The following is a 22,011-nucleotide window of genomic DNA, read 5'->3' as shown; positions in this document are numbered from 1 at the left end:
TATATGAGTGTTGATGATGGCCCAATGTGATGGATGCAGCCCTGGGTTCCAAAGGATTCAGTGGCGAATGGCTCCTGCCATGGTTCACTTCCTTTTGGTTAGAAAAATCAGCCCCTAAATCAGATTTGTGTGCTTGCTAAATGGAGACACTCCATGCAGAGCATGGCCAAGTGAGAATTACTTAACATTTACAAAAGAGGAAATTTATAAATATAATCCTGTGTTTAAGTGAGTTTCCCAACCGAATGTTGCTCAATGTTTCAAATTGAAATTATTAAAATTGCAGCTAAATAAGCAAAAAACACAAACTAATACTGTATCAAGAATTTATTATGTAGAAAGAATGAAGCTCAAAAGAAGTGAAGATGTCCATATAAATCTTCCCAGAACAGAAGGGGGGCAAAGAGGAATTTTCCAGGTTCAATCCACATTACCGGAAATAATGATGATGACTTTACTACACTATTACACAGTGCTGTTTTTGCAACGGTGAATATCAAAGTTTTAGAATTTTAATTTGATTTTTATACTTTTTAGAAATTATTTTATTAAATTAGTTGATTTGTCCCAAATCAAAACAGAAGAGGGCGGTATATTGATGAAAAAAAATTGTTGATTGAGCTTAATTTTTAATTGATATGCGTGTCAGCACCTTATTGACAACAAAAATAGCACTGGTGTTACACATCACAAGCTCCAGAGAAAGATTCACCCAATGTAGTGCAGCTAATGCTTCTATTAGCCAATAACAATTAGAAGTATGTACAGATGGATTTTTTGCACTTTAACTTTCACATTTTGGAACCCCCATCTTGGGATAATTCATCCAGCTTCTCGCAGCATTTCTCTTGTTTCCCAGTTGTCCTACTCTAAATGCAGACGAAAAAACAGTATTTCAGAGACCAAAGATGAAACATTTTCAATTAAAGCATCATCCAATATCAGAAGCTTGTCAACTGTTTAATGGAAATAGACTTGACTGATCAGACTTGGCTGGAGCCTTCACAAACGTTTCCAAACCAGTGTCAATGTGGTGTATGGTGGCCATCACTTCTGTTTGGACATCATAAAACAGCAGCAGCCATGCCCAGATTAAATGCTAGCAGTGCTCCAGACAGAGAAATGCCTGAAACCCCTCCACACTCCTCTGCGTTTTCCTGTTGAGACAAAGTGACCAGTCCTTAACTCACACATTTAAGTTACTTTCTCTTTTCCTCCCAATATTCTTCTGCATACTGCTGAAAAATGTAGTCCATACTTAGATAGTACTATGAATAATTGCAGCCCACCACGACCTCATCCAAATAGGTGTTCTCAATGTTTCAGCCAAAGCAGCCAAAATGCTCAGACTATGTGACTGGATTGTAAAGGGTGTGGGTGGATGGAGGAAGATGGGCGGCATGGTGGCGTGGCGGTAGATTTGCTGCCTTTCAGAGCCAGAGATCCGGGTTCGATCCTGACAATGGGTGCTTGTCTGTACGGAGTTTGTATATTCTCCCCGTGACCTGCCTGGGTTTTCTCCGGGATCTTCAGTTTCCTTCCACATTCTAAAGACGTACCGGTTTGTAGGCTAATTGGCTTGGTAAAATTAGAAATTGTCCCTAGTGTGTGTAAGATAGTGTTAGTGTGTGTGGGGATCGCTGGTCGGCGTGGACTCGGTGGGCCGAAGGGCCTGTTTCCATGCTATATCTCTAAACTAAACTAAAACTAAACTGGGCAGTGAGCACTATAAGAAGATACCGCCCCAAGATAGTCATGCAAAAGTGGGGAAAAAAAGGGAAGGGAATTATCACAGATGCAGCTGGTAGTAACTACTTCTTTGGCATGGAATACATCATTTGACCTCCAGTCTTCATGCTGATACATCACAGTCCCTTTGTGCATTTATCTTGGTCAACAGACATTAAAAAGGAACATCTTTGTATTTGTTTGGTGACACTGTTGAAATGGCACCATCTAAATTGTTCTTCTTCTAACAGATGCATATTTGACTTCTTAAAAAATGCAAGGTTAACGTGCTAGGGAATTTAAGGTAGTCAGAAAATTACTTCATAGCATTGCACAGTGGACAAATCAGTGTATCGCATGTTGTTTGCATAGATATCATCAGATATCATCTTAAATAAAATGTATATAATATTCACTAGTTTTTGTCATGAGATTATGGGATTCAGCTACTGAAGCATAATTATTGTATTTAACAGAGCCAATAAGAATAGGTACAACAAACAGATTGTAATAATCTATTTTACTTTGTTACACACTACATGTGTGTTCCACCTTTTTGTTGTAGAACATTTAGTCCTGAATTGCACCTTACCTCAGGATGAAAAGCATGACATGTATCAGGTCGACGTCTTAACTTCTGTGATCGCATACGCTGGCATTTAACAGATGCATTATTTACATTGGAGTTAAGGAAGTAGATTGGGACTAAAGAGATTATTGAGATAAAACATTTAACAGCAATGAGACTTCCAGTTAGTCTGTCTACATACACACCATGTAGGTGCATTAGGAGATGCAGAGATATCTTATGTTAATACATGGCATCATCCCCAAGAGGTTCACATTAAACCAGAAAGAGGCAGAGATCATAAGGTCTTAACTGATAGGAGCAGAATTAGGCCATTCGGCCCATCAAGTCTACTTTGCCATTCAATCATGGCTGATCTATCTCTTCCTCCTAACCCCATTCTCCTACCTTTTCCACAAAACCCTTGACACCCTTACTAATCAAGAATTGATTTATCTCTGCCTTAAAAATATCCATTGACCTGGCCATCACAGCCTTCTGTGGCAAAAAAATCCAGATTCACTGCCCTCTGACTAAAGAAATTCCTCCCCATCTCCTTCCTAAAGAAACATCCTTTAATTCTGAGGCTATGACCTCTGGTCCTAAACTCTCCCACTACTGGAAACATCCTCTCCGCATCCACTCTATCCAAGCCTTTCACTATTTGGCATGTTTCAATGAGGTCCCCTCATTCTTCTAAACTCCAGCCTAGTGCCGTCAAACGCTCATCATATGTTAACCTACTCATTCCTGGAATCATTCTTGTAAACCTCCTCTGGACCCTCTCCAGTGCCAGCACATCCTTCCTCATATATGGTGCCCAAATGTGTCTCGATCACCCATTAGTTACACAGAATTAGCGGGGAGGATTTCAATAAAAAATCTTTGGGTACCAATAATGCAGCTGTCGAAGGGAAGCAACAATAATAAAATGAGCATGGTACAAAGGCGCATGAAACCTAAGTGTAAGCAGAAAATAAAATACTGAAATAGCCTTAGAATTTAGGATGAATCTTCTTACTTGGCTTTTAACAATTGACTCGTACAGCCCACTACAGAGCAACCACAGACAAACAGTATTTTCAGATGGAATTTGGATCTTTTGTTCACCGCATTGATCTAATAATAGTATCACTGCTGTTACAATATTCTGGGCAGTTTCAGCAGGACTTTCCAGCATTTATTCCCTCAGTTTCCAAGCCTTTGGAAATGAAGGGGTGCAAACAGCAAGTGGAAAGTCTATCATCCCATCCTTTTCTATTACCTGTATACTCCAAGGTATTTGTGTCAAGGCATTTGATACAGCATCTGATATATCTGAAATCTGTAGGAAATATGTATTGTGCATGAAATTACTTTAATTTCTAAATGTCATGGTTTATGGAGTAAATTATTAAAGGATTGGACATGCTGGATGCAGGAAACATATTCCCGATGTTGGGGGAGGTCCAGAGCCAGGGGCCACAGTTCAGAATAAGGGGTAGGCCATTTAGAATTGAGATGAGGAAAAACTTTTTCACATAGAGAGTTGTGAATTTGTGGAATTCTCTGCCACAGAAGGCAGTGGAGGCCGATTCACTGGATGCATTCAAAAGAGAGTTAGATAGAGCTCTTGGGGCTAGCAGAATCAAGGGGTATGGGGAGAAGGCAGGAACGGGGTACTGATTGTGGATGATCAGCCATGATCATATTGAATGGCAGTGCTGGCTCGAAGGGCCGAATGGCCTACTCCTGCACCTATTATGTATCTATGTAAGTATAATTTGATTATGAAATGCAAGAGTAACAAATAAACTATTACATCTTTTCACATTTTTGGACCATTGTTGCCTTCTCGATACAATAGATGATTAGGTGGGTGACGGGGCTGATGGAACTCTGTAATTGATTTAACAAACCGACAAACAAATAATTATAAATCCACAAAATTAAAGATTTCCAATGCAGGGGAGAGGGAGGGGTGAAGGGGATGGGGAGGGGGGGATGGGTGAATGGGAGGGGGGATGGGGGGGAGGGGTGAAGGGGATGTGGAGGTGAGGGGGGAGGGATGGGGGAAGGGGTAAAGGAGATAGGGAGGGAGTGGGGGAGTGAAGGAGATGGGGAGGAGGGAGGGGAGGGGATGCTGCACCAATGCAGGAGAGGTTTGGACCCAATGGGTCCACTTGGTCTAGTTACCTATTAAAAATCTGAGAACAAATATTGCAGGTTACTCTAACACCTTTTGTGAAAGTCGCCCAAAGATCAAGAATTTGCAAGATGGCAGAATTTTTTTTTCTTGGATTTGTCTGCGTATTGCTGCAGTGAAACTGATACTGTTGATTTCAGCATGGTGTTCCTTACTCAGCTAAGTGAAGTTTTTGCAGTTTAAGCCATTTAATCCAGTGCCTGTGATCTTTGCAGCCAGCTATTGAAAGGTCATTTCAAATTATAGGCAACATTCTTTTAATGGATGGAAATGTTGTTGCTGAGTGATTTTCTGTTACTCTAGGGAAGGAGGAGTGGGAGAGTGCTTACTAAGGATGCAGCACTGAGACAGGCTATTAAAACAGTAACTACAGGAGGCACAAAGAACTGCAGATGTTGGTTTACAAAAAAAGACACAAAGTGCTGGAATAACTCAGTGGGGCATGCAGCATCTCTGGAGAACTGCAGGAGGCTCCCTAATAAGACTCCCCGAGGGAGGGTGGAAGAAGTTGTCAGGGTCGTGTATAGACTATGGACACAAGTAACAGACCTGCTGAGTTATTTTGTGTTTTTCATGTGTAGATTATATGGTGAAGCTTGCTATACAGAAAAATGGAAAGCCCTGCTGACTAGGCCATAGCAAAACCTCATAGATTCTTCTCTGTGCACGTAAAGAATTCAAATGACCTCCCTAATGTAACAATGAACAGAAACCTGTGAGTTCAGTCCAAGATCAGGAGGAGCAGCCTGGTATGATCCTACGGTTATGAACTTTAGAGTGACTGTGACATTGACCCCCAAGGGCATATTATTCCTGGTAGATATTTGAGACTGCATTTGAGGTCACAGTAGGTTATAGATCTTATAAAGATAATGAAGTCTGGGTTTTGGTCCTTCAAATAGCACAGTTTCAGGGAAATTGTAGTAAGTAAAAGCTGGTTGTTCTATGAAATGATAAAGACTGTTTAAATCTGTTCCACTTGCCCAATTAAAAGAAAGAATGGGTGCAAATGCCGGGTACTGAGATCTAGGGGTTTTCATGTGTCTTTTTAGATACTGTTGGACGTTACCATTTGAAACTGTTCATCCTGGTACGACATATCTTGCAAGTTTAGCTGAGATTGAGAATTTACCATGTAGCTCAGGGATAAACCATTTTAATCTGCATGCAACTATTTAAAAAAAGTTTTAGGTTTACTACAATTGCTATACTTGTAAATTTATTTTAAAAAAATTGTCAAATTGCCTTTGATGGAAGTGAGCTCTTCAGAATGTAAATGTTTTGATGATATCTCATTGTGCTGTCCTGAGCACACATGCTTGCTTTAGATGACGAGATTAATAAAGGGAATATCTATGGGCTCGATCATATTGAGCTGAACATTATGGCCAGCAGTTCCACATTGACCCACGTGCCCTGAGGTAAGTCCCTGACTTATGCAGACAGGCTGTAAATCCAGGATTTCCTGAGTGACTGATGGTGCCAAGAGACAGGTGGTGACAGAGCCCAGTTTTGCTGGGATGCCCCAGATCTATGCTGGGGATCCCCTTTCCAACCGATAACACATCCAACCTTGCATAGTGTTGGAGATCCCACTATATTTAGTGGGATTGCTCAGATTGTGGAGTAGGGAAGGCACATGAATTTTCAGAAATATTTAGTTTAATTATTTGCAAGTGATTTTATTTGCTTTTTTTGGGGACATTTTGGAATAATTTATTGTGAAATTATTTACATCATTTTTAATAGTTTTTAGAGGTTTCTTAGTGTCAGTGTTTAAGAAGTGTTAGATCTTTGACCAGTCTGATAGGTGGCAGAGCTTTCCCTCCAGCTGCCAGAATGGATTTTGGGGCAGGGTTTCAGGTTTGTACTGCCTGAGGTCCAGTCATTGTTGCTAAGTCACTGAGCCTCACTGGACAACTGGAGGATCAGAATCCCCAATGCGATTCCACCTTCATAAGAGGTAACTGTGGTCTTGAGGCCCCTGTGTGGAATGAGCCCAATATGTTGCTCTGCAAGTATAACACTCAGAAAAAAATCACATAATTGGCCCTTACCAGACATGACTAATAGCATTTTAGTCCAAAGCAGTATGGAAATGACAGTTCTGAAATAACTTTGCTTTCATACTTGAGAACAGAGTCAACATTATTACTTTATTCACAAAATGCTGGAGTAACTCAGCAGGTCAGGCAGCATCTCGGGAGAGAAGGAATGGGTGACGTTTCGGGTCAAGACCCTTCTTCAGACTGATGTCAGGGGGGCGGGACAAAGGAAGGATATATCTCACCGGAAATTGGAGGAACAGCACCTCATATTTCGCCTGGGCAGTTTGCAGCCCAGTGGTATGAACATTGACTTCTCCAACTTTAGATAGTTCCTCTGTCCCTCCCTTCCCCTCCTCCTTCCCAGATCTCCCTCTATCTTCCTGTCTCCACCTATATCCTTCCTTTGTCCTTATTTTGTGAATAAATCGATTTGTACCAGCATCTGCAGTTATTTTCTTATACAACATTACTTGCTTTTCACATGTTGATAATAGGTCAATAAATTCACAACATACAACCTCAGATCCCACCAATCCTTACCTCCCACTTCTAACTCCCTTACCTCCCACAACCATCACCATTATTCCCATATCTCAACTAGCCTCACCATTTCTCTTATCTCTGTACTTAGTTAGAGTTATACAAAGGATATATTTCACTTCTGTTGGTTCCAGGAGGACTGGTGGGAAGATACTGCAGTCGCAGTATGCCTCAGTCACCAGAAGAAGTAGATTGCTATTTTCAATCTGCTGTACCACGAACATTCTGAAATATTGAACATAGAGCAACAATTAAGCAAACAATTTATAGGTGCTCTGCGAGAATAGGCAATCCTACAGAACTGTATGGTTCTTTCTCATTGGTGTCTTACTAAGTTTTTTGAATTTGCCCGTACAACTGCAAAGCAATGGTCATCTTGAAAAATGTCTGACTCCTGCCTATTATTACATGAATTCAATGGTTACGTGAAATTAGCTTGTCACAAGACTTGAAGACAAAGCGTCATTTTCATAGTTACAGAATATACAGATTGATGTTCAAGATTTCATGCTTCCATTCAGTAAGTTGGAGGGCTTCTCCATTAAGTCTTTGATGAAGAACACTGTTCTTGCACACATCATCAAGGCCCTCATATGATGCTGCCATTAATTTACATGGAAAAAAAGAAACATTGGTGGTTTACATCCTTTATAATTTCAGTCCAACATTTCTTTGCTTCTTCTTGTGCTGTTGTTCCTTCTACGACGTGTGCCATTAATAAAACATACTGCAGTTGCTCACTGAGTCTTCTCCAAAAGCAATTCTCAAATCTGCCACTGGTATCAAATAAGATGTGGTCAAGTGTGTTTAATTATCACATGTACTGACAATGTAACCATGAAATTTAGGATGTAGATTAAAAGGCCTATAAATGCAATAACACACAGATCATGTATAATAATCAAAAACACAATAAAATAATAACCGTAATAGTTATCAACCATAATAGTGCAAAAAAAATCCGGTCATTAATGCAACCTAAGATATGGCCCATAGAAGATCACAGTTGCTCAGGTTACTGTTGTGTTGTGTTCAAGAGCCTGATCGTTGATGGGAAGAAGCTGTTCTTGAACCTGGTGGCCATGGATTTAAAGCTCCAGTACCTTTGTCCTGATGGAAGTAGCGAAATGAGAGTATGGCCAGGGCATGTGGATCTATGATGATATTGGCTGCCTTTTTAAGTCAGCTCCTCCTCTGGATCCCCACTATGGTGGGAGGTCACTGTCTGCGGTGGCATGGGCAATGTCCACCTCCCTCTGTTTGGGTATATTGCAGTCAGGACTTGAATCTCAGGAAACCACACCTTTTCATTCTCTTCCACTGTTTCAATTTGTTTCACTTTTTTTAATCACTAATTTCCATTTTATAAAGTAGTTATCTTGACAGCTTTGATCTGTACTCTATCATAGACATTACCTGCATTATCGCTCCCACTCTTCAACTTACAATACATTTGTTTTATCATTTTTCCAGACCTGATGTTCAGTCCTTAACTTGAAATAATGACTGCTTCTCTCCCCAATTATGCTGCCTGACTTGCTGGGAGCCTCCATCATTGTCTGTTATTCTTCCAGAGGAGCAGGTGCCTGATCGGGTGCTCTCTGAGGATTTTAATGCTACCAGACATGGGGCATCATCATTTTAGTTCATTAGTTGCCTGGGAAAAAAAGGACTAGAATATATATATTTTTTAATGTGAAAACAAGTTGTTTGTGATTTTACAGCTAGACTTTGATCAGCTGCCCATTGGGACCCATGGTAGCAGGATGTGAATGAAATCTATTCAGCCAAACCCTCTATCAAAGATTTCAGAAACAAATACCATCTTTTACAAGCAAAGATACATGGAAGTTATTTCCTTACAACAATGTGCTGTCCTCAGTTTGGAAAATGCTTAACATTGCAAATATTTTATTGACACCTTTCAACTCAGCTTTCAAAGGGAGTACTTTTGTTGAAAGCATCAATTACTTCTTTCATCATACACATTTACATAACATCTTTCAAGTCTTTTCATAGTGCCTGAAAACACATTGCAGCTAATGAAACGCACTTGCAGAACTGTAGGAAACACAAGAGTCAAGCTATAACAAATAAGGGGGTAATGCCCACCAATCTGCTTTCAGAAATGTTGAAAAATCGGATAGACAATACCCGACACCTTTCCTGCACAGGAATGTGGACATCGGTCTGACAAATTTGTTTAAATTGTTGTTTCTTTAAAAGTAGATATTTGTAGCAGAATTATTACTTGTCACACAAATTTTAAATCTACGTCTCCTTGAATGAGATGATATCAGCAAATGAGTGTACTATTGTTGGAGGGAAAACCAGAAAATGCTGGAAACAGCTAAGAGGTCAGGCAGTATCTTTGGAAAGAGAAGTAGAGTTAATGTTACAGACTCATCAAAATGGGGAAGGAGAGAAAACGTTTAAGTTGCAGAGGGAGGGATTGGACAGAGGAAGTTTGTCTGAAGGAGTCAGATCAGTGTTGCTGTGGGGAATAGTTGTTAATGAGGCAGATGGTGGGTAACAAAGTGTGATGTTTTGCAAAAAGCAGGTCATGGCATGGGGAAAAAAACATAGCCAAAGACAGCACAGTGGGGTAGTGTAGAGCCGCTTCCTCACAATGTTAGAGATTCTGTTCAATCCTATCCTCGGCCGCTGTCTGTGCAGTTTCTTGACTGAAGGTTTCCTCTGGTTTTCTTCCACATTTCAAAGATATATGGGCTGATAGGTTAATTGGCCACAGTACATTGCCCAAAGAGTGTAGTTGAGCAGCTAGGGTTGAGGGTAGTTGATGTGGGCAGAATAAAAAATAAATGAAGGCTGCAACATAACCAGACAGAAGATGAGGTGTTGTTCCTCAAGCTTACATTCGACCTGGGGTCGAATGCCACAAGGAAATGGGCCAGAATGGCAGCGGGATGAATAATTAAAGGAGAAGGCAACAGGACCTCTGCTTGCAGAGTACCTGCATCCAGTCTTCTCTGATTTAGTCAAAGCTGGAGCACTGCATGCTGTTTGGCTGGTTCACTCCAGGATATAAAGGCTTTACAAAGGATGCAAAAGATAGCAATGTGTAATGTGGATAAGAGCTGCTGTGGCATCCTCCTAGGTACTGAAGAGGTTGCAAGGGATCTGACAGAGGTATTTAAGATCATGAAGCATATAAACGTGGAAAGAGAAACTGTTCCTATTGGCAGGAAGGATGAAGAACTGTGGACATAGAATGAAGGTGTTTGACAAATGAACCAAAAGTTGCATTAGTTTACATCGTGTGTGTTAGGGTCTGCAATGGACTGCTGTGGGAAGGAATTCACTGATGCATTTGCAGCATTTAAAAGAAAGCTGGATATGTGCCTGAAAGCAAAGAATTGAAGGCTACAAAGAGAAAGGAGAGAGGAACTAGTTGGATTATCTTGCATAGAGTAGTGCAGACTGAATAGCCAAATAACCTCCTTCTGTGCTGTAATCATTCAATAATTCTGTGACATGGGTAGAGAGGCTTACAATCTGTCCATTATTTTATATGCACTATTAATTTAATACACTCTTTTCAAATAAGACAGGAAAAGACTCTAGTGTTTGTTGGCAGGTTCCCTAGGGTCACACATACTGGAGCCAAAGATTCCACAATCCACTGGTGATCTGAGCTCTCAATCATGCCAGAATTCTTGTAAGTAAGCAATGAAAATAAAGCAAATAAAGGCTTGCATAAGCATCACTATTGAAAACCAGAATCTCAAAATCATTAGCATGATAGAGACCAAAGTTGCTTACATACCGCCTTAAACCCAAGTACTGCCACCCCCACGTGATGGCATTTAGGGTTTCCCAAATTAAACTCTGCTTATTATATTCAAATAAGGGAATGTAAGACTACGCACACCTTCCAAACTGCTGTCACTGATGAACCTGCAATGGATAACCCCACTGTAAAATCAGCAATAAAATACATCTGCTTAAAAAAAATCAAGAAGATAAATTTTATGTACAAATTTTCAGTTTGCAATAACTTATTGCAGCAAAACTGAAGATCACATTAATTCTTACACCCAACAGTAAATAGTTAATAAATTATAATTAATTCCAAATATACAAAATAGCTGGGGTGAAGAATGGAAAAAAAGGCATGTTTTTCTGAGGTTGATTGCGCCCATTTTGATTCCACTCCCTCTCAAGGGAGAACTGAGTGTGCTGACAGAGGAGCTAAACGGAGCATTCAAAGAGGTTTATAAAAGGGCCTCATGTGGTTCAAATCCCCTGCTCTACGGTTGAGAAGCTTCCCAGCTGGCAGACTGTGATCCAGAAACAATACATCGATGTTTTACGTGAGATAGCAGCACAGACTGATGCTTGTTCAGGTGCAACGCAAGCATGATACTGCTGCAGTGAGAAAGTTGTACATCTTTTCTAACTTTAATTAGATGGAGAAAAGCGAATGATATTAAATCATATCACTGCCACCTAAAACAGTGTTATATTTGTACACAAAAGCAGACCAGAATATTTGATCTTCCAGGTAATGAGATGTTGAAACCATATTTGTATAAAGAGTTAGGTGATTCATCGTCTACAGCATTTAGTAGCACCTTGGAATGTTAGGACGAGACAAGGTACAAATTGTTACACTTCACATGTTCAGAAAGGTTTGTTATGTCTTTGAACCCAGTCTGATTGACAGCTCAGTGCTTGGAGAACTCTTGCATTGCATAAACCACACAAGGTTGTTGGCCAGTTCCTCAATTCACATGCTTCAAATAGTACAAGCCATTTTTCAAGTTTAATGAAATATCATTAATTAAATGTCATATAAATACCGTGCAGACACCCCTGACCACATGGTAATAAGCATTGGTTTGATTGATCTGTTCTTGGGCTCGGTGAACAGAAAAGCTGGAAAGAGACAGTGTTCGGATCGGTCCGATGCCTTTTCCAAGTTGGGTTATAGACAATACACAATAGGTGCAGGAGGAGGCCATTTGGCCCTTCGAGCCAGCACCACCATTCAATGTGATCATGACTGATCATTCTCAATCAGTACCCCGTTCCTGCCTTCTCCCCATACCCCCTGACTCCGCTATCCTTAAGAGCTCTATCTAGCTCTCTCTTGAATGCATTCAGAGAATTGATCTCCACTGAATTCCACAGATTTACAACTCTGACTGAAAAAGTTTTTCCTCATCTCTGTTTTAAATGGCCCACCCCTTATTCTTAAACTGTGGCCCCTGTTTCTGGACTCCCCAACATTGGGAACATGTTTCCTGCCTCTAACGTGTCCAACCCCTTAATAATCTTATATGTTTTGATAAGATCCCCTCTCATCAGGGGATCAAATCAGGTGAGCATCAAATCTCGTGCATCTTCGACGCTTTCTGTTCGTAAGGAGGCTGAAGTGGAACTGGCTGTTCTTGCTGAACAAGCTGCGTTCATGGCGCAGAAGCACGAGATTGAGAAGCTAGGCCAAATGGAGGAAGAACAGAGGAGAAGACAACAGAAAGAAGAAGAACAACTGAGAGAAGAAGAACAGAAGAGAAGACGATTAGATTATAAGAAGAGGACTGATCAATTGAAAAGAGAGAAAGAACGATTGGAGCTGGAGTCTAAAATGGCAGGAGCCAAGACAAAACTAAGTGTACTTAGCGCTCCAAGATCAAGAAGCAGCTCGATAGTATCCGATAGGATGAGTTCTTATTCAGGACGAGGAGCTGTCCTTAGTCAGATGCCAGTTGGACGGGAACCATCCACGACTGAACCCTGGCCTGAATGGGAGCCACAGGTTGTTAGACCAAAGCAAACAACCTGGAGACCATTGGTAAAAGCTAGTGGTATGGCACACTTCACACCACATCCTCATCAAGGAAGGAAGACAGGATTTCATGAACCGAGGGATGAGCAGGGACGAGCTCGCACTAAATCCCCGGAACGTCATGATGTAGACCAACGTTATTTATGACAGCTATTACGGAAACAAAGTTTAGCGACCGAACGTCTGGCTAAACAAAATCTTTCTTCTACCCTACCGGCAAGAGACATTCCTGTGTATGATGGTGATCCATTGCAATATCAACCTTTTATCAGGGCATTTGAGAGAGGAGTAGAAAGGAAGACTGACGATGAATGTGATTGTTATCATTTTCTAGAACAATATACGAGAGGACTAGCCAGAGAATAAGTTCGTAGCTGTCAACATTTGCATCCCGACCAGAGCTATAAGGAGGCAAGAAGATTGCTTGAAGAACATTTTGGCCATGAGAAGAAGATTGCTGCTGCTTATATATCCAAAGCATTGGCCTGGCCAATCATCAAGTCAGGTGATATAAAGGCTTTACAAGCGTTCTCATTATTCCTCAAAGGTTGTTGTAATGCAATGTAGCAGCTTGAATACATGGATGAAATGAACGTTCATTCCAATATGTTGACCATTCTTCGAAAGCTGCCTTACAAGCTCAGAGAAAGTTGGAGAGTTCGGTCATATGAAATTCAAAAAACCGAGAAAGGTTCGCCTACATTTCCGGACTTGGAAAACTTCATAAAGGTACAAGTGGAAATACTGACGGATCCACTTTTTGGGAATATTGATGAGGCCAAAACACCAGCAGCTGCTGGTAAGTCAAGAGAGACGCCGAGGACGAAGAAAAGCAGTTTTGCTATGGCTGCCGAACCCATGGCAAAACAGGTCCAAGGGAACCTAACAACCAAAGGAGAGAAAGCTGACTCACCTATCAGCAAACATAGAAACATAGAAAATAGGTGCAGGAGTAGGCCATTCGGCCCTTCGAGCCTGCACCGCAAGCAGCAAGATCCTTGTCTGTTCTGCAACATGAGGGGTCACACACTGGAGAAGTGTCGGCAGATCAGAAAGAAGGAACTAATGGAGAGAAGAGAATTTATAAAAGAAAACAGAATTTGTTTTGGATGTTTGAAAGGTCATATGAGCAGAAATTGCAAGAATCATTTGACTTGTGCTGTATGCAAAGGAGAGCAACTTGAGATACTTCATTTTGAACAGAAGGACAAAGAAGGGAAACCTGAGCAACCAGCCAAGGAAAAGGCGAGCCAGAGTGACGCGACTCTTTCTCCGATGTGTGGACATATCGGGGCCGGTGAAGAAACTTGCATCTTCTCAATCGTACCAGTGCAAGTAAAGAGCTACAATGGGAGCACGGTGTTGCAAACGTACGTTTTCTTGGATGGTGGAAGTTGTTACTTTCTGCACCGAAAGCCTGGTAAGAAGGCTGAAGGTCTCAGGACAAAGGAAGAAGTTTACCCTGCATACCATGAATCAAGAGAAGTCTATAACCAGTTGTGTTATTTCTGGTTTGGAAATATCTGGTCTGGACAGCAATTATTTTGTTCAACTACCAGACATGCTTACCAGTAAGACCATTCCTGTTTCACGGTTAAGCATTCCTAGACAGGAAGACCTGGAGCAATGGCCTTATTTGAAAAATATCAAGATAACTGAAATAGACTCTGGTATTGACTTACTCATCGGAGCTAATGCTTCCAAGGTATTGGAACCTTGGGAAGTGGTCCACAGCAAAGAGGATGGACCATTCGCCACAAAAACCTTGTTGGGATGGGTTATTTGTGGTCTAAATAGAGAGGACCGTGACATTGGAAAAGGCTTTCCTACAGCGGTTGTTAATCGAATATCCGTTGTTAATCTGGAAGAACTTCTGGTCAAACAATACAACCATGACTTCAATGAAGAAACCAGCAAGGACAAGGAAGAAATGTCGAGAGAAGAGCTAAAGTTCATGGATATTATGAATTGTTCGGCAAGGATGACAGATGGACATTATTGGGGAAGCAGGAGAATACCATCATGCCTAACAATTGGTGCATTGCAGAACAGCGTATCCAGAGCTTGAAACGCAAGTTTAATGAAAAGTTTTGCAGTGAATACAATACAATACAATACAATACAATATATCTTTATTGTCATTGTACCCAGGGGTACAACGAGATTCGGAATGCGCCTCCCATACGATGCAATAATTTAAGTAATTAACAGCAACCCAACGAAACGAAACAATTGTAACAGTTTTTAGACAGGGTAAAGTGCAAGTTGATCTATGCGTTGTGGCCATCCGGCTCAGCAGGACCGGTTCATAGCAGCTATGGCCCTGGGGATGAAGCTGTTCCTGAGTCTGGAGGTGCGGGCGTAGAAGGCCTTGTATCGTCTGCCCGATGGAAGGAGTTCGAACAGACTGTTGCAGGGGTGTGAAGAGTCTTTGTGGATGCTGGTGGCTTTTCTGAGGCATCGTGTGTTGTAGATGCCCTCCAAGTCTGGTAGCTGTGTTCCGATGGCCCTCTGAGCTCTATGGACTACCTGCTGTAGAGCTTTCCTTTCTGCCTCCGTGCAGCTGAGGTACCACACAGGGATGCCATGCGTTAGGATGCTCTCTATGGTGTAGCGGTAGAAGGTCGTCAGCAGCTGTTGGGGTAGACCAGTCTTTTTCAGTGTTCTTAATACACGTCTTTCCTCACGGAAATGATCAATAGTGATTATGCTGAAAGCGTACCAATGAACCAGCTGAACCGTAATGATGGGAAACTCTGGTACATCACTCATCACGGGGTGTATCAATTGAAGAAAGGAACCTTAAGCGTGGTCTTTGACTGTGCGGCAGTCTTTAAAGGGACATCACTTAACTGCCAGCTGCTACAAGGTCCAGACCTAACTAACTCACTCATTGGAGTTCTCATCAGATTCGGGCAAGAGCCGGTTGCTTTGATGGCGGATATTAAAGCAATGTTTCATCAGGTCAAGGTATCGGAAAAGCATGTTGACTATCTGCGATTTCTCTGGCGGCCTGATGGTGATGTGCAGCACGATCTTGTGGAATACCGGATGAAGGTACATCTTTTCGGAGCCGTGTCGTCACCAGGTTGTGCAAACATTGCATTGAGAAAGACTGCGGAGGACAACGGAGCACACTTTTCGGAAGAGGTGGTAGACACGGTGAAGAACAACTTCTATGTGGATGACTGTTTGAAGTCCATGCCTTCGGAACTAGAAACAATCTGGATGGTAAGAAACCTGACTGACATCTGCCAAATGCCAATGGGAGGATTTACGCTATCGAAGTGGATCAGTAATAGCCGTGCTGTACTAGCATCCATTCCTCAAGCAAGTAGGGCTAAAGAGATCAAGGAGTTGGACTTGGATCAGGACAATCTGCCGATGGAGAGACCACTAGGATTGTACTGGTGCGTGGAAACCAATAGGTTCAAGTTCAAAATTGCTGTACAGGAACGACCATGCAACAGACGTGGCATCCTGTCAGTAGTTGGCTCTATTTACGATCCTCTAGGATTTCTGGCACAATTTACTCTGCCTGCTAAGTTGATTATGCAGGAACTCTGCAAGGAGAAGCTTGGTTGGGATGACGATATACCCCAAACTTTCCATCAGAAGTGGACAGGATGGCTGACGGATCTTGACAAGATTGCAGAGTTTGAGGTGGACTGGTACATGAAGCCTACCGACTGGTCAAATCAGAAATGTACAGCTACACCACTTCTCAGACGCAAGTGAAAGTGGTTCCGGCACGGTTTCATATCTGAGACTGGAAAATCACAGTAAGAAAGTGCATGTTGCATTGGTAATGGGTAAGGCCAGAGTGGTACCATTGAAACAGATGACGATTCCCAGAATGGAACTTACAGCTGCAGACTTAGCTGTTAAAGTCAATGTAATGCTGAAAAAAGAATTACTGCTCCAGCTAGACAAATAATTTTTCTGGACTGATAGCACAACAGTGCTTAAATACATCAACAACGAAAACGAACGTTCAGACATTTGTAGCTAACAGAATAGCTTTTGTGAGGGATGTTACTGACGTATCGCAATGGAGATATGTTAGCACAAAGGAAAATCCCACAGATGAAGCCGGAGGACTAACGGCAGACCGCTTCTTAAACTGGAAAAGAAGGAGGCTGAAAACTCCTGGCTGATGGGCAAAATATTGGAGACTATACCGGACACACGTGGGCACCTGCGCACCGTTCGGCTGCAGACCAAGAACAATATCTTGGAAAGACCGATAATCAAGATATGTTTGCTAATGGAAGCTGATACCTGAATTAATATGGACTGATAATTTCGTTGATTAACTACTGCTATAGATTAGATGCCAATGTATAGCATGCTTTGATTATGTATGGAGTTTTTTATTTTGCTCCTTTTTTTTGTATTAGTAATTGTTGCGCTATACACATAACAATTAGGGGCCGGTGTGTAGGAGGCATTTTGCAGTTATTAGTTATTTTTGCTTATTGATATTATTACCTTGTATTCTGCTGTAGTTTGGACACTATAGAGTTAATGCAATGCTTACGTAGGGGCCAGAGTACGGGCAGTTGGGTACGTGCTGGCACAGAGTGTGTGAGCTGGGAGGTGCTGACAGAGGGTCAGCTAGAAGCTCCACCATAAGATTTATCAGTCATGATGTAATCACCTGTAAGTTTTATTAACACAAAGATTAATACAAACTGTGTCAAAGTAATATCTGGCAACCAGTGACGATCACATAGACTGTGGTAAGATATGGAATTTTACCTAGCAATTAATAACCAGTCGATGACAAGAGATATGCCAATATGTTTATTGCACCTTCAAATAAAGAAGACTAACTATTAAACGTCAAGGAGGATCTCTGTTATTATTGTTTGAGTCATTACGCTTATCGCTGACCCGGTCTATGCAAGTGGCAGCTTGGGAGCTAATTGATATAGACGAGAAGCTGGCCACTACAGATGTAGTGTATCTGGACTTTCAGAAAGCCTTTGATAAGGTCCCACACAGGAGATTAGTGGCAAAACTAGAGCACATGGTATTGGGGGTAGGGTATTGACATGGATAGAGAATTGTTGGCAGACAGGAAACAAAGAGTAGGGATAGGTTCGGTGCTGGGGCCACAACTATTTACCATATATAGTAATAGTTTGGATGATAGAATTAAAAGTAACACTAGCAAATTTGCAGATGACACAAAGCTGGGTGGCAGTGTACTGCGAAGAGGATGCTAGGAGGTTGCAGGATGATTTGGACAGGTTGAGTGAGAGGGCAGATGCATGGCAGATGCAGTATAATGTAGATAAATGTGAGCTTATCCACTTTGGCGGCAAGAACAATGAGGCAGATTATTATCTCAATGGTGTCAGATTATGAAAAAGGGAAGTGCAACGAAAGCTGGGTGTCGTTGTACACCAGTCACTGCTGGTACAGCAGGCAGTGAAGAAAGCTGATGGCCTTCGTAAGGAGAGGATTTGAGTATAGGAGTAAACAGGTCCTTCTGCAGTTGTACAGAGCCCTGGTGTGACCACACTGGAGTATTGTGTGCAGTTTTGCTAATTTGAGGAAGGACATTCTTGCTATTGAGGGAGTGCAGCGTAGGTTCACAAAGTTAATCCCCGGGACTGTCATATGAGGAAAGATTGGAAAGAGTGGGAATGTATTCAATGGAATTTAGAAGGAGGAGGAGGAATTTTATAGAAACATATAAAATTATAAAAGGACTGGACAAGCTAGATGCAGGAAAAATGTTCCCAATGTTGGGGAAGTACAGAACCAGGGGCCACAGTCTAAGAATAAAGGGGAGGCCATTTCAAACTGCGATGAGAAAAAACTTTTTCACCCAGCCAGTTGTGAATTTGTGGAATTCTCTGCCACTGGCTGAATTTAAAAGAGAGTTAGATAGAGTTCTTGGTGTTAGCGGAATCAAGGGGTATGGGGCGAAGGCAGGCACGGGTTACTGATTGTGGATGATCAGCCATGATCATAATGAATGGTGGTGCTAGCTCGAAGGGCTGAATGGCCTCCTCCTGCACCTATTTTCTATGTTTCTATGTTTCCTTTTGTAGGTTGGTTCAGGAATTCTATGTTATCATGGAGTCAGTTCTGAGTTGGGGCAAATGGCAGCAAGGCAGCAGAGTCTATTAAATATAATGGAAAGTCCACTGGTCCAAAACTGAATAAAGTGCTTTCAGTTAAAGGAATCTCAATTGGAATCCAAATAATGATTTTACAATCCCCAGAGATGAATTCCCTAGCTTGCATGCCTAATGTGTGCCCATTCTATCTTTGTTCACTATTGCCTCCTCCCAGTAGAAATTTTCCATCTACTATTTGTTTTCATTCAACATTTTTTTCAATAACTATAAATCTTTTCAAAGGAACTGGCAAACGCACTGTTTGGGCTGATCAATTGGAATTTTGTGGCTTCTGAATTGGGCTGCTGTCTTCATATCTATATTAACATACCACATGGTCCAAAGGAACTCTGGCATAAATAATTTCTGTTAACACTGTGCCCATTCCAAAATAGTTAAATCCTGCTCACAAAAGAAAGTTATACTTTTTTAGATAAGCAATAGTCAAATTGGATTCCGAATTCGAATCAGAAATATATATTTTCCACTTTTGTTAGAAATCAATAACTCTTTAATCATTTTGAAACTGTTCTCTTCATGCATCAGCATAATTTTCTATATATTCACAACCATGGCATCCTATTTGACTCTGAGCCAAGCTTCAAACATATATTTGACTTTGAGCTGAGCTTCAAATTCCGTACCTTCCTCTCCACCAAGATTGCCTCTATTTGTCTCTGTCGCCTTGTTGGTCACCTTCCCTAACTAAGCCTATCTGCTGCAGAAACCCACAACCATAGAATTTTTTATATCAAGGCATAACAATTTTCATGCATTCCTTGCTGGTTTCCCAACATGTATCCTCTATTAACCTTAGCATAGCTGGATCTCATATCCTAACTTGCATTGCTCCAATCATCCATCATTCCTGTGTTTGCTGATCAAGCTATGGCGACTATACTCTGAAACCAAGGTCATCTGAACCAGGTTGTGGTATGCAGATAGCACTTGTAATGCACATGAGCCTTGCATCCATAAGGAAAAGGTCATCCACAAATTTACTGCACCACATTGTCTTCTGACGATAATGATAAAGGTAAGATCCTGCAAGAAAATAACTGCAGATGCTGGTACAAATCAAAGGTATTTATTCACAAAATGCTGGAGTTACTCCAGCATTTTGTGAATAAATATCTAAGGTAAGATCCTGGAAGATATGGCTACTTTTTGTATCATGGAACAGTCATCAATGATGAAATTCACCACGATCTACTGTGCTCCAGCACAGGATTTGACCTAGGCATGTAAACCCCTCAAAGCCTCCTGGAAAATTTGCAACATCCACACTGACTCATAGAAATATATGGGCCATGACCGTTCAAGTTGGAGATGGAGCATTTGGGATGATTTAAGAACCTTGTGTCCATGCATCAGGAGCACAGAAGGCCTGTGGAAAAGGTAGAAGAGTGTACATCTCATGAAATACGTACCAGCCTGCCCCATCGGGCATCTCTTGTCCCATCTGTGGCTCCAACATTGGCTCCAACATTGATCCAACGATCAACTATCTCAGAACCCAAAGAACCAGAATGGAAGAAGTTATCCTCAATCTGAGGGACAACCCAAGAAAGAGAAAAACTCCTCTAATCCTTTCAAAATTCTAAAATAATTGACACCCAAGATACTGCAGATTATGGAGTCTGGAGCAAAAAACAAACTGCTAGATGAACTCAGTGGGTCTTGAAGCATCTGTGGGAGAAAATGGACATTTGACAGCTCGGTCAAGACCCTTGTGCAATCCCAATATTTTTAGCTATATCACTGGCAATTGCATTTTCAGCTTTTAGGCTTTTAGTGCTGTAATTTTCTTCCTAAATGTCTACTCTGTGTCCTCCTTAAGAGTTTTCACTCAGTAACTCTTGAGAAATTGGTTGATCTGTGAACCCCTTCTCTATTTCCAGAACTGCAGCCGGAAGGCAATTACTATGTTCAAATGTAAAGTTAAAGAATTAAATTGTTACAGCTTACACTGTGACTTCTTTAGTTGTTCTGATAATCCACAGATTTAGGTGATATGAACACACGGTGAAGGGACATAAGAATGCTTGTTGCTATTTAATACTGCCATCCTGTTCCTTTTTTCAATAATGGTCGATATGTGGCCTAAGTCCTTCTACCTGACATTTGCCTATATTCCTTCATACTTTGGCTTTCAAAACTAACTACTGACCTAGATCAAGTTTGCAAAAGGGAGTTTCAAACTTCTGTCACACTTTGTGCATATAAGTGTTCATCTGGTTCTAATTTTTAGACAATGTCTGTAGTCCTTAATTCCACAAACAGCAGCAAACGGTTTCTTTCTAACTACCATTTCAAATCACTTTAATATTTTCAGAGTATGATAAAATCAGCCCTTAATCGTAATAAATTACCTGGAATAAAACCATAACATATAATTGGTTCTGGCAATTAGATGTCATTTTTGTTAATCTAGATGGCATGCTGTCAAGTACAATGTACCCTTCCAAAGGAGTGATGCCCAGGATTGTTCATGATACTCCAGGTATGGCCAAACCAGGCTTTGCATTCCTGTAGCATAACGTCTGTTTTTATTTCAGTTCTCCAGAAATGTAGGCCAAGATTTCATGTGTCTATTTGTCTATTTCTATACCTGTGACATTTTAATGATTAATGTACATGACCCCCATATATCCAACATGGGTTTTTCACCTTTTAAAATGGTATTCTTTTCTATTCTTTTTTAGGTACCCAGAAAGACTCACATTTTCCTGCACTGACTTCTATTTGCCATAGGTTCACCCATTTTAAATTAATTCAATGCTTTTAGTCTGTTGAGGTGCTGTCTCCAGGACTGTCTTTAGGTCATTAGCAACAAGGGTACATGTTATTTAAGTCAAGCCATCACCTAGTAATTAAAAATACGATGAACAGTTGTAGTCCCTACACAGATCCTTGCCTCTGGTTATGTCTTCTAATTTAAGTAACTGCCCATACTTCATCTCTTGCCACACAGCTGATTTCCTAAACAGAACAAT

At 41.2% G+C, this 22,011-nt stretch overlaps 1 protein-coding gene across 2 annotated transcripts in view; it reads right to left on the bottom strand.

The window, feature by feature from the left end:
* Positions 1–318: 318 nt before the first annotated feature.
* The window catches only part of LOC144603514 (voltage-dependent calcium channel subunit alpha-2/delta-4-like), a 115,807-nt gene continuing 94,114 nt past the window's right edge, over positions 319–22,011 (bottom strand). For both annotated transcript variants that reach the window (XM_078416800.1, XM_078416801.1), the window contains 3 exons: positions 7,182–7,294; positions 2,321–2,403; positions 319–1,157 (listed from right to left, as the gene is read on the bottom strand). In XM_078416800.1, coding sequence (XP_078272926.1) covers positions 1,065–1,157; positions 2,321–2,403; positions 7,182–7,294 — 289 coding nt within the window. In that variant the 3' untranslated portion in view covers positions 319–1,064. The remainder of the gene's footprint in view (positions 1,158–2,320; positions 2,404–7,181; positions 7,295–22,011) is intronic.

Source organism: Rhinoraja longicauda, chromosome 20 (assembly GCF_053455715.1).
Source record: "Rhinoraja longicauda isolate Sanriku21f chromosome 20, sRhiLon1.1, whole genome shotgun sequence".
NCBI classification, from domain to species: domain Eukaryota; kingdom Metazoa; phylum Chordata; class Chondrichthyes; order Rajiformes; family Arhynchobatidae; genus Rhinoraja; species Rhinoraja longicauda.
The sequence above is the reverse complement of the archived record's forward strand: the minus strand, read 5'-3'. Positions and strand labels throughout refer to the sequence as shown.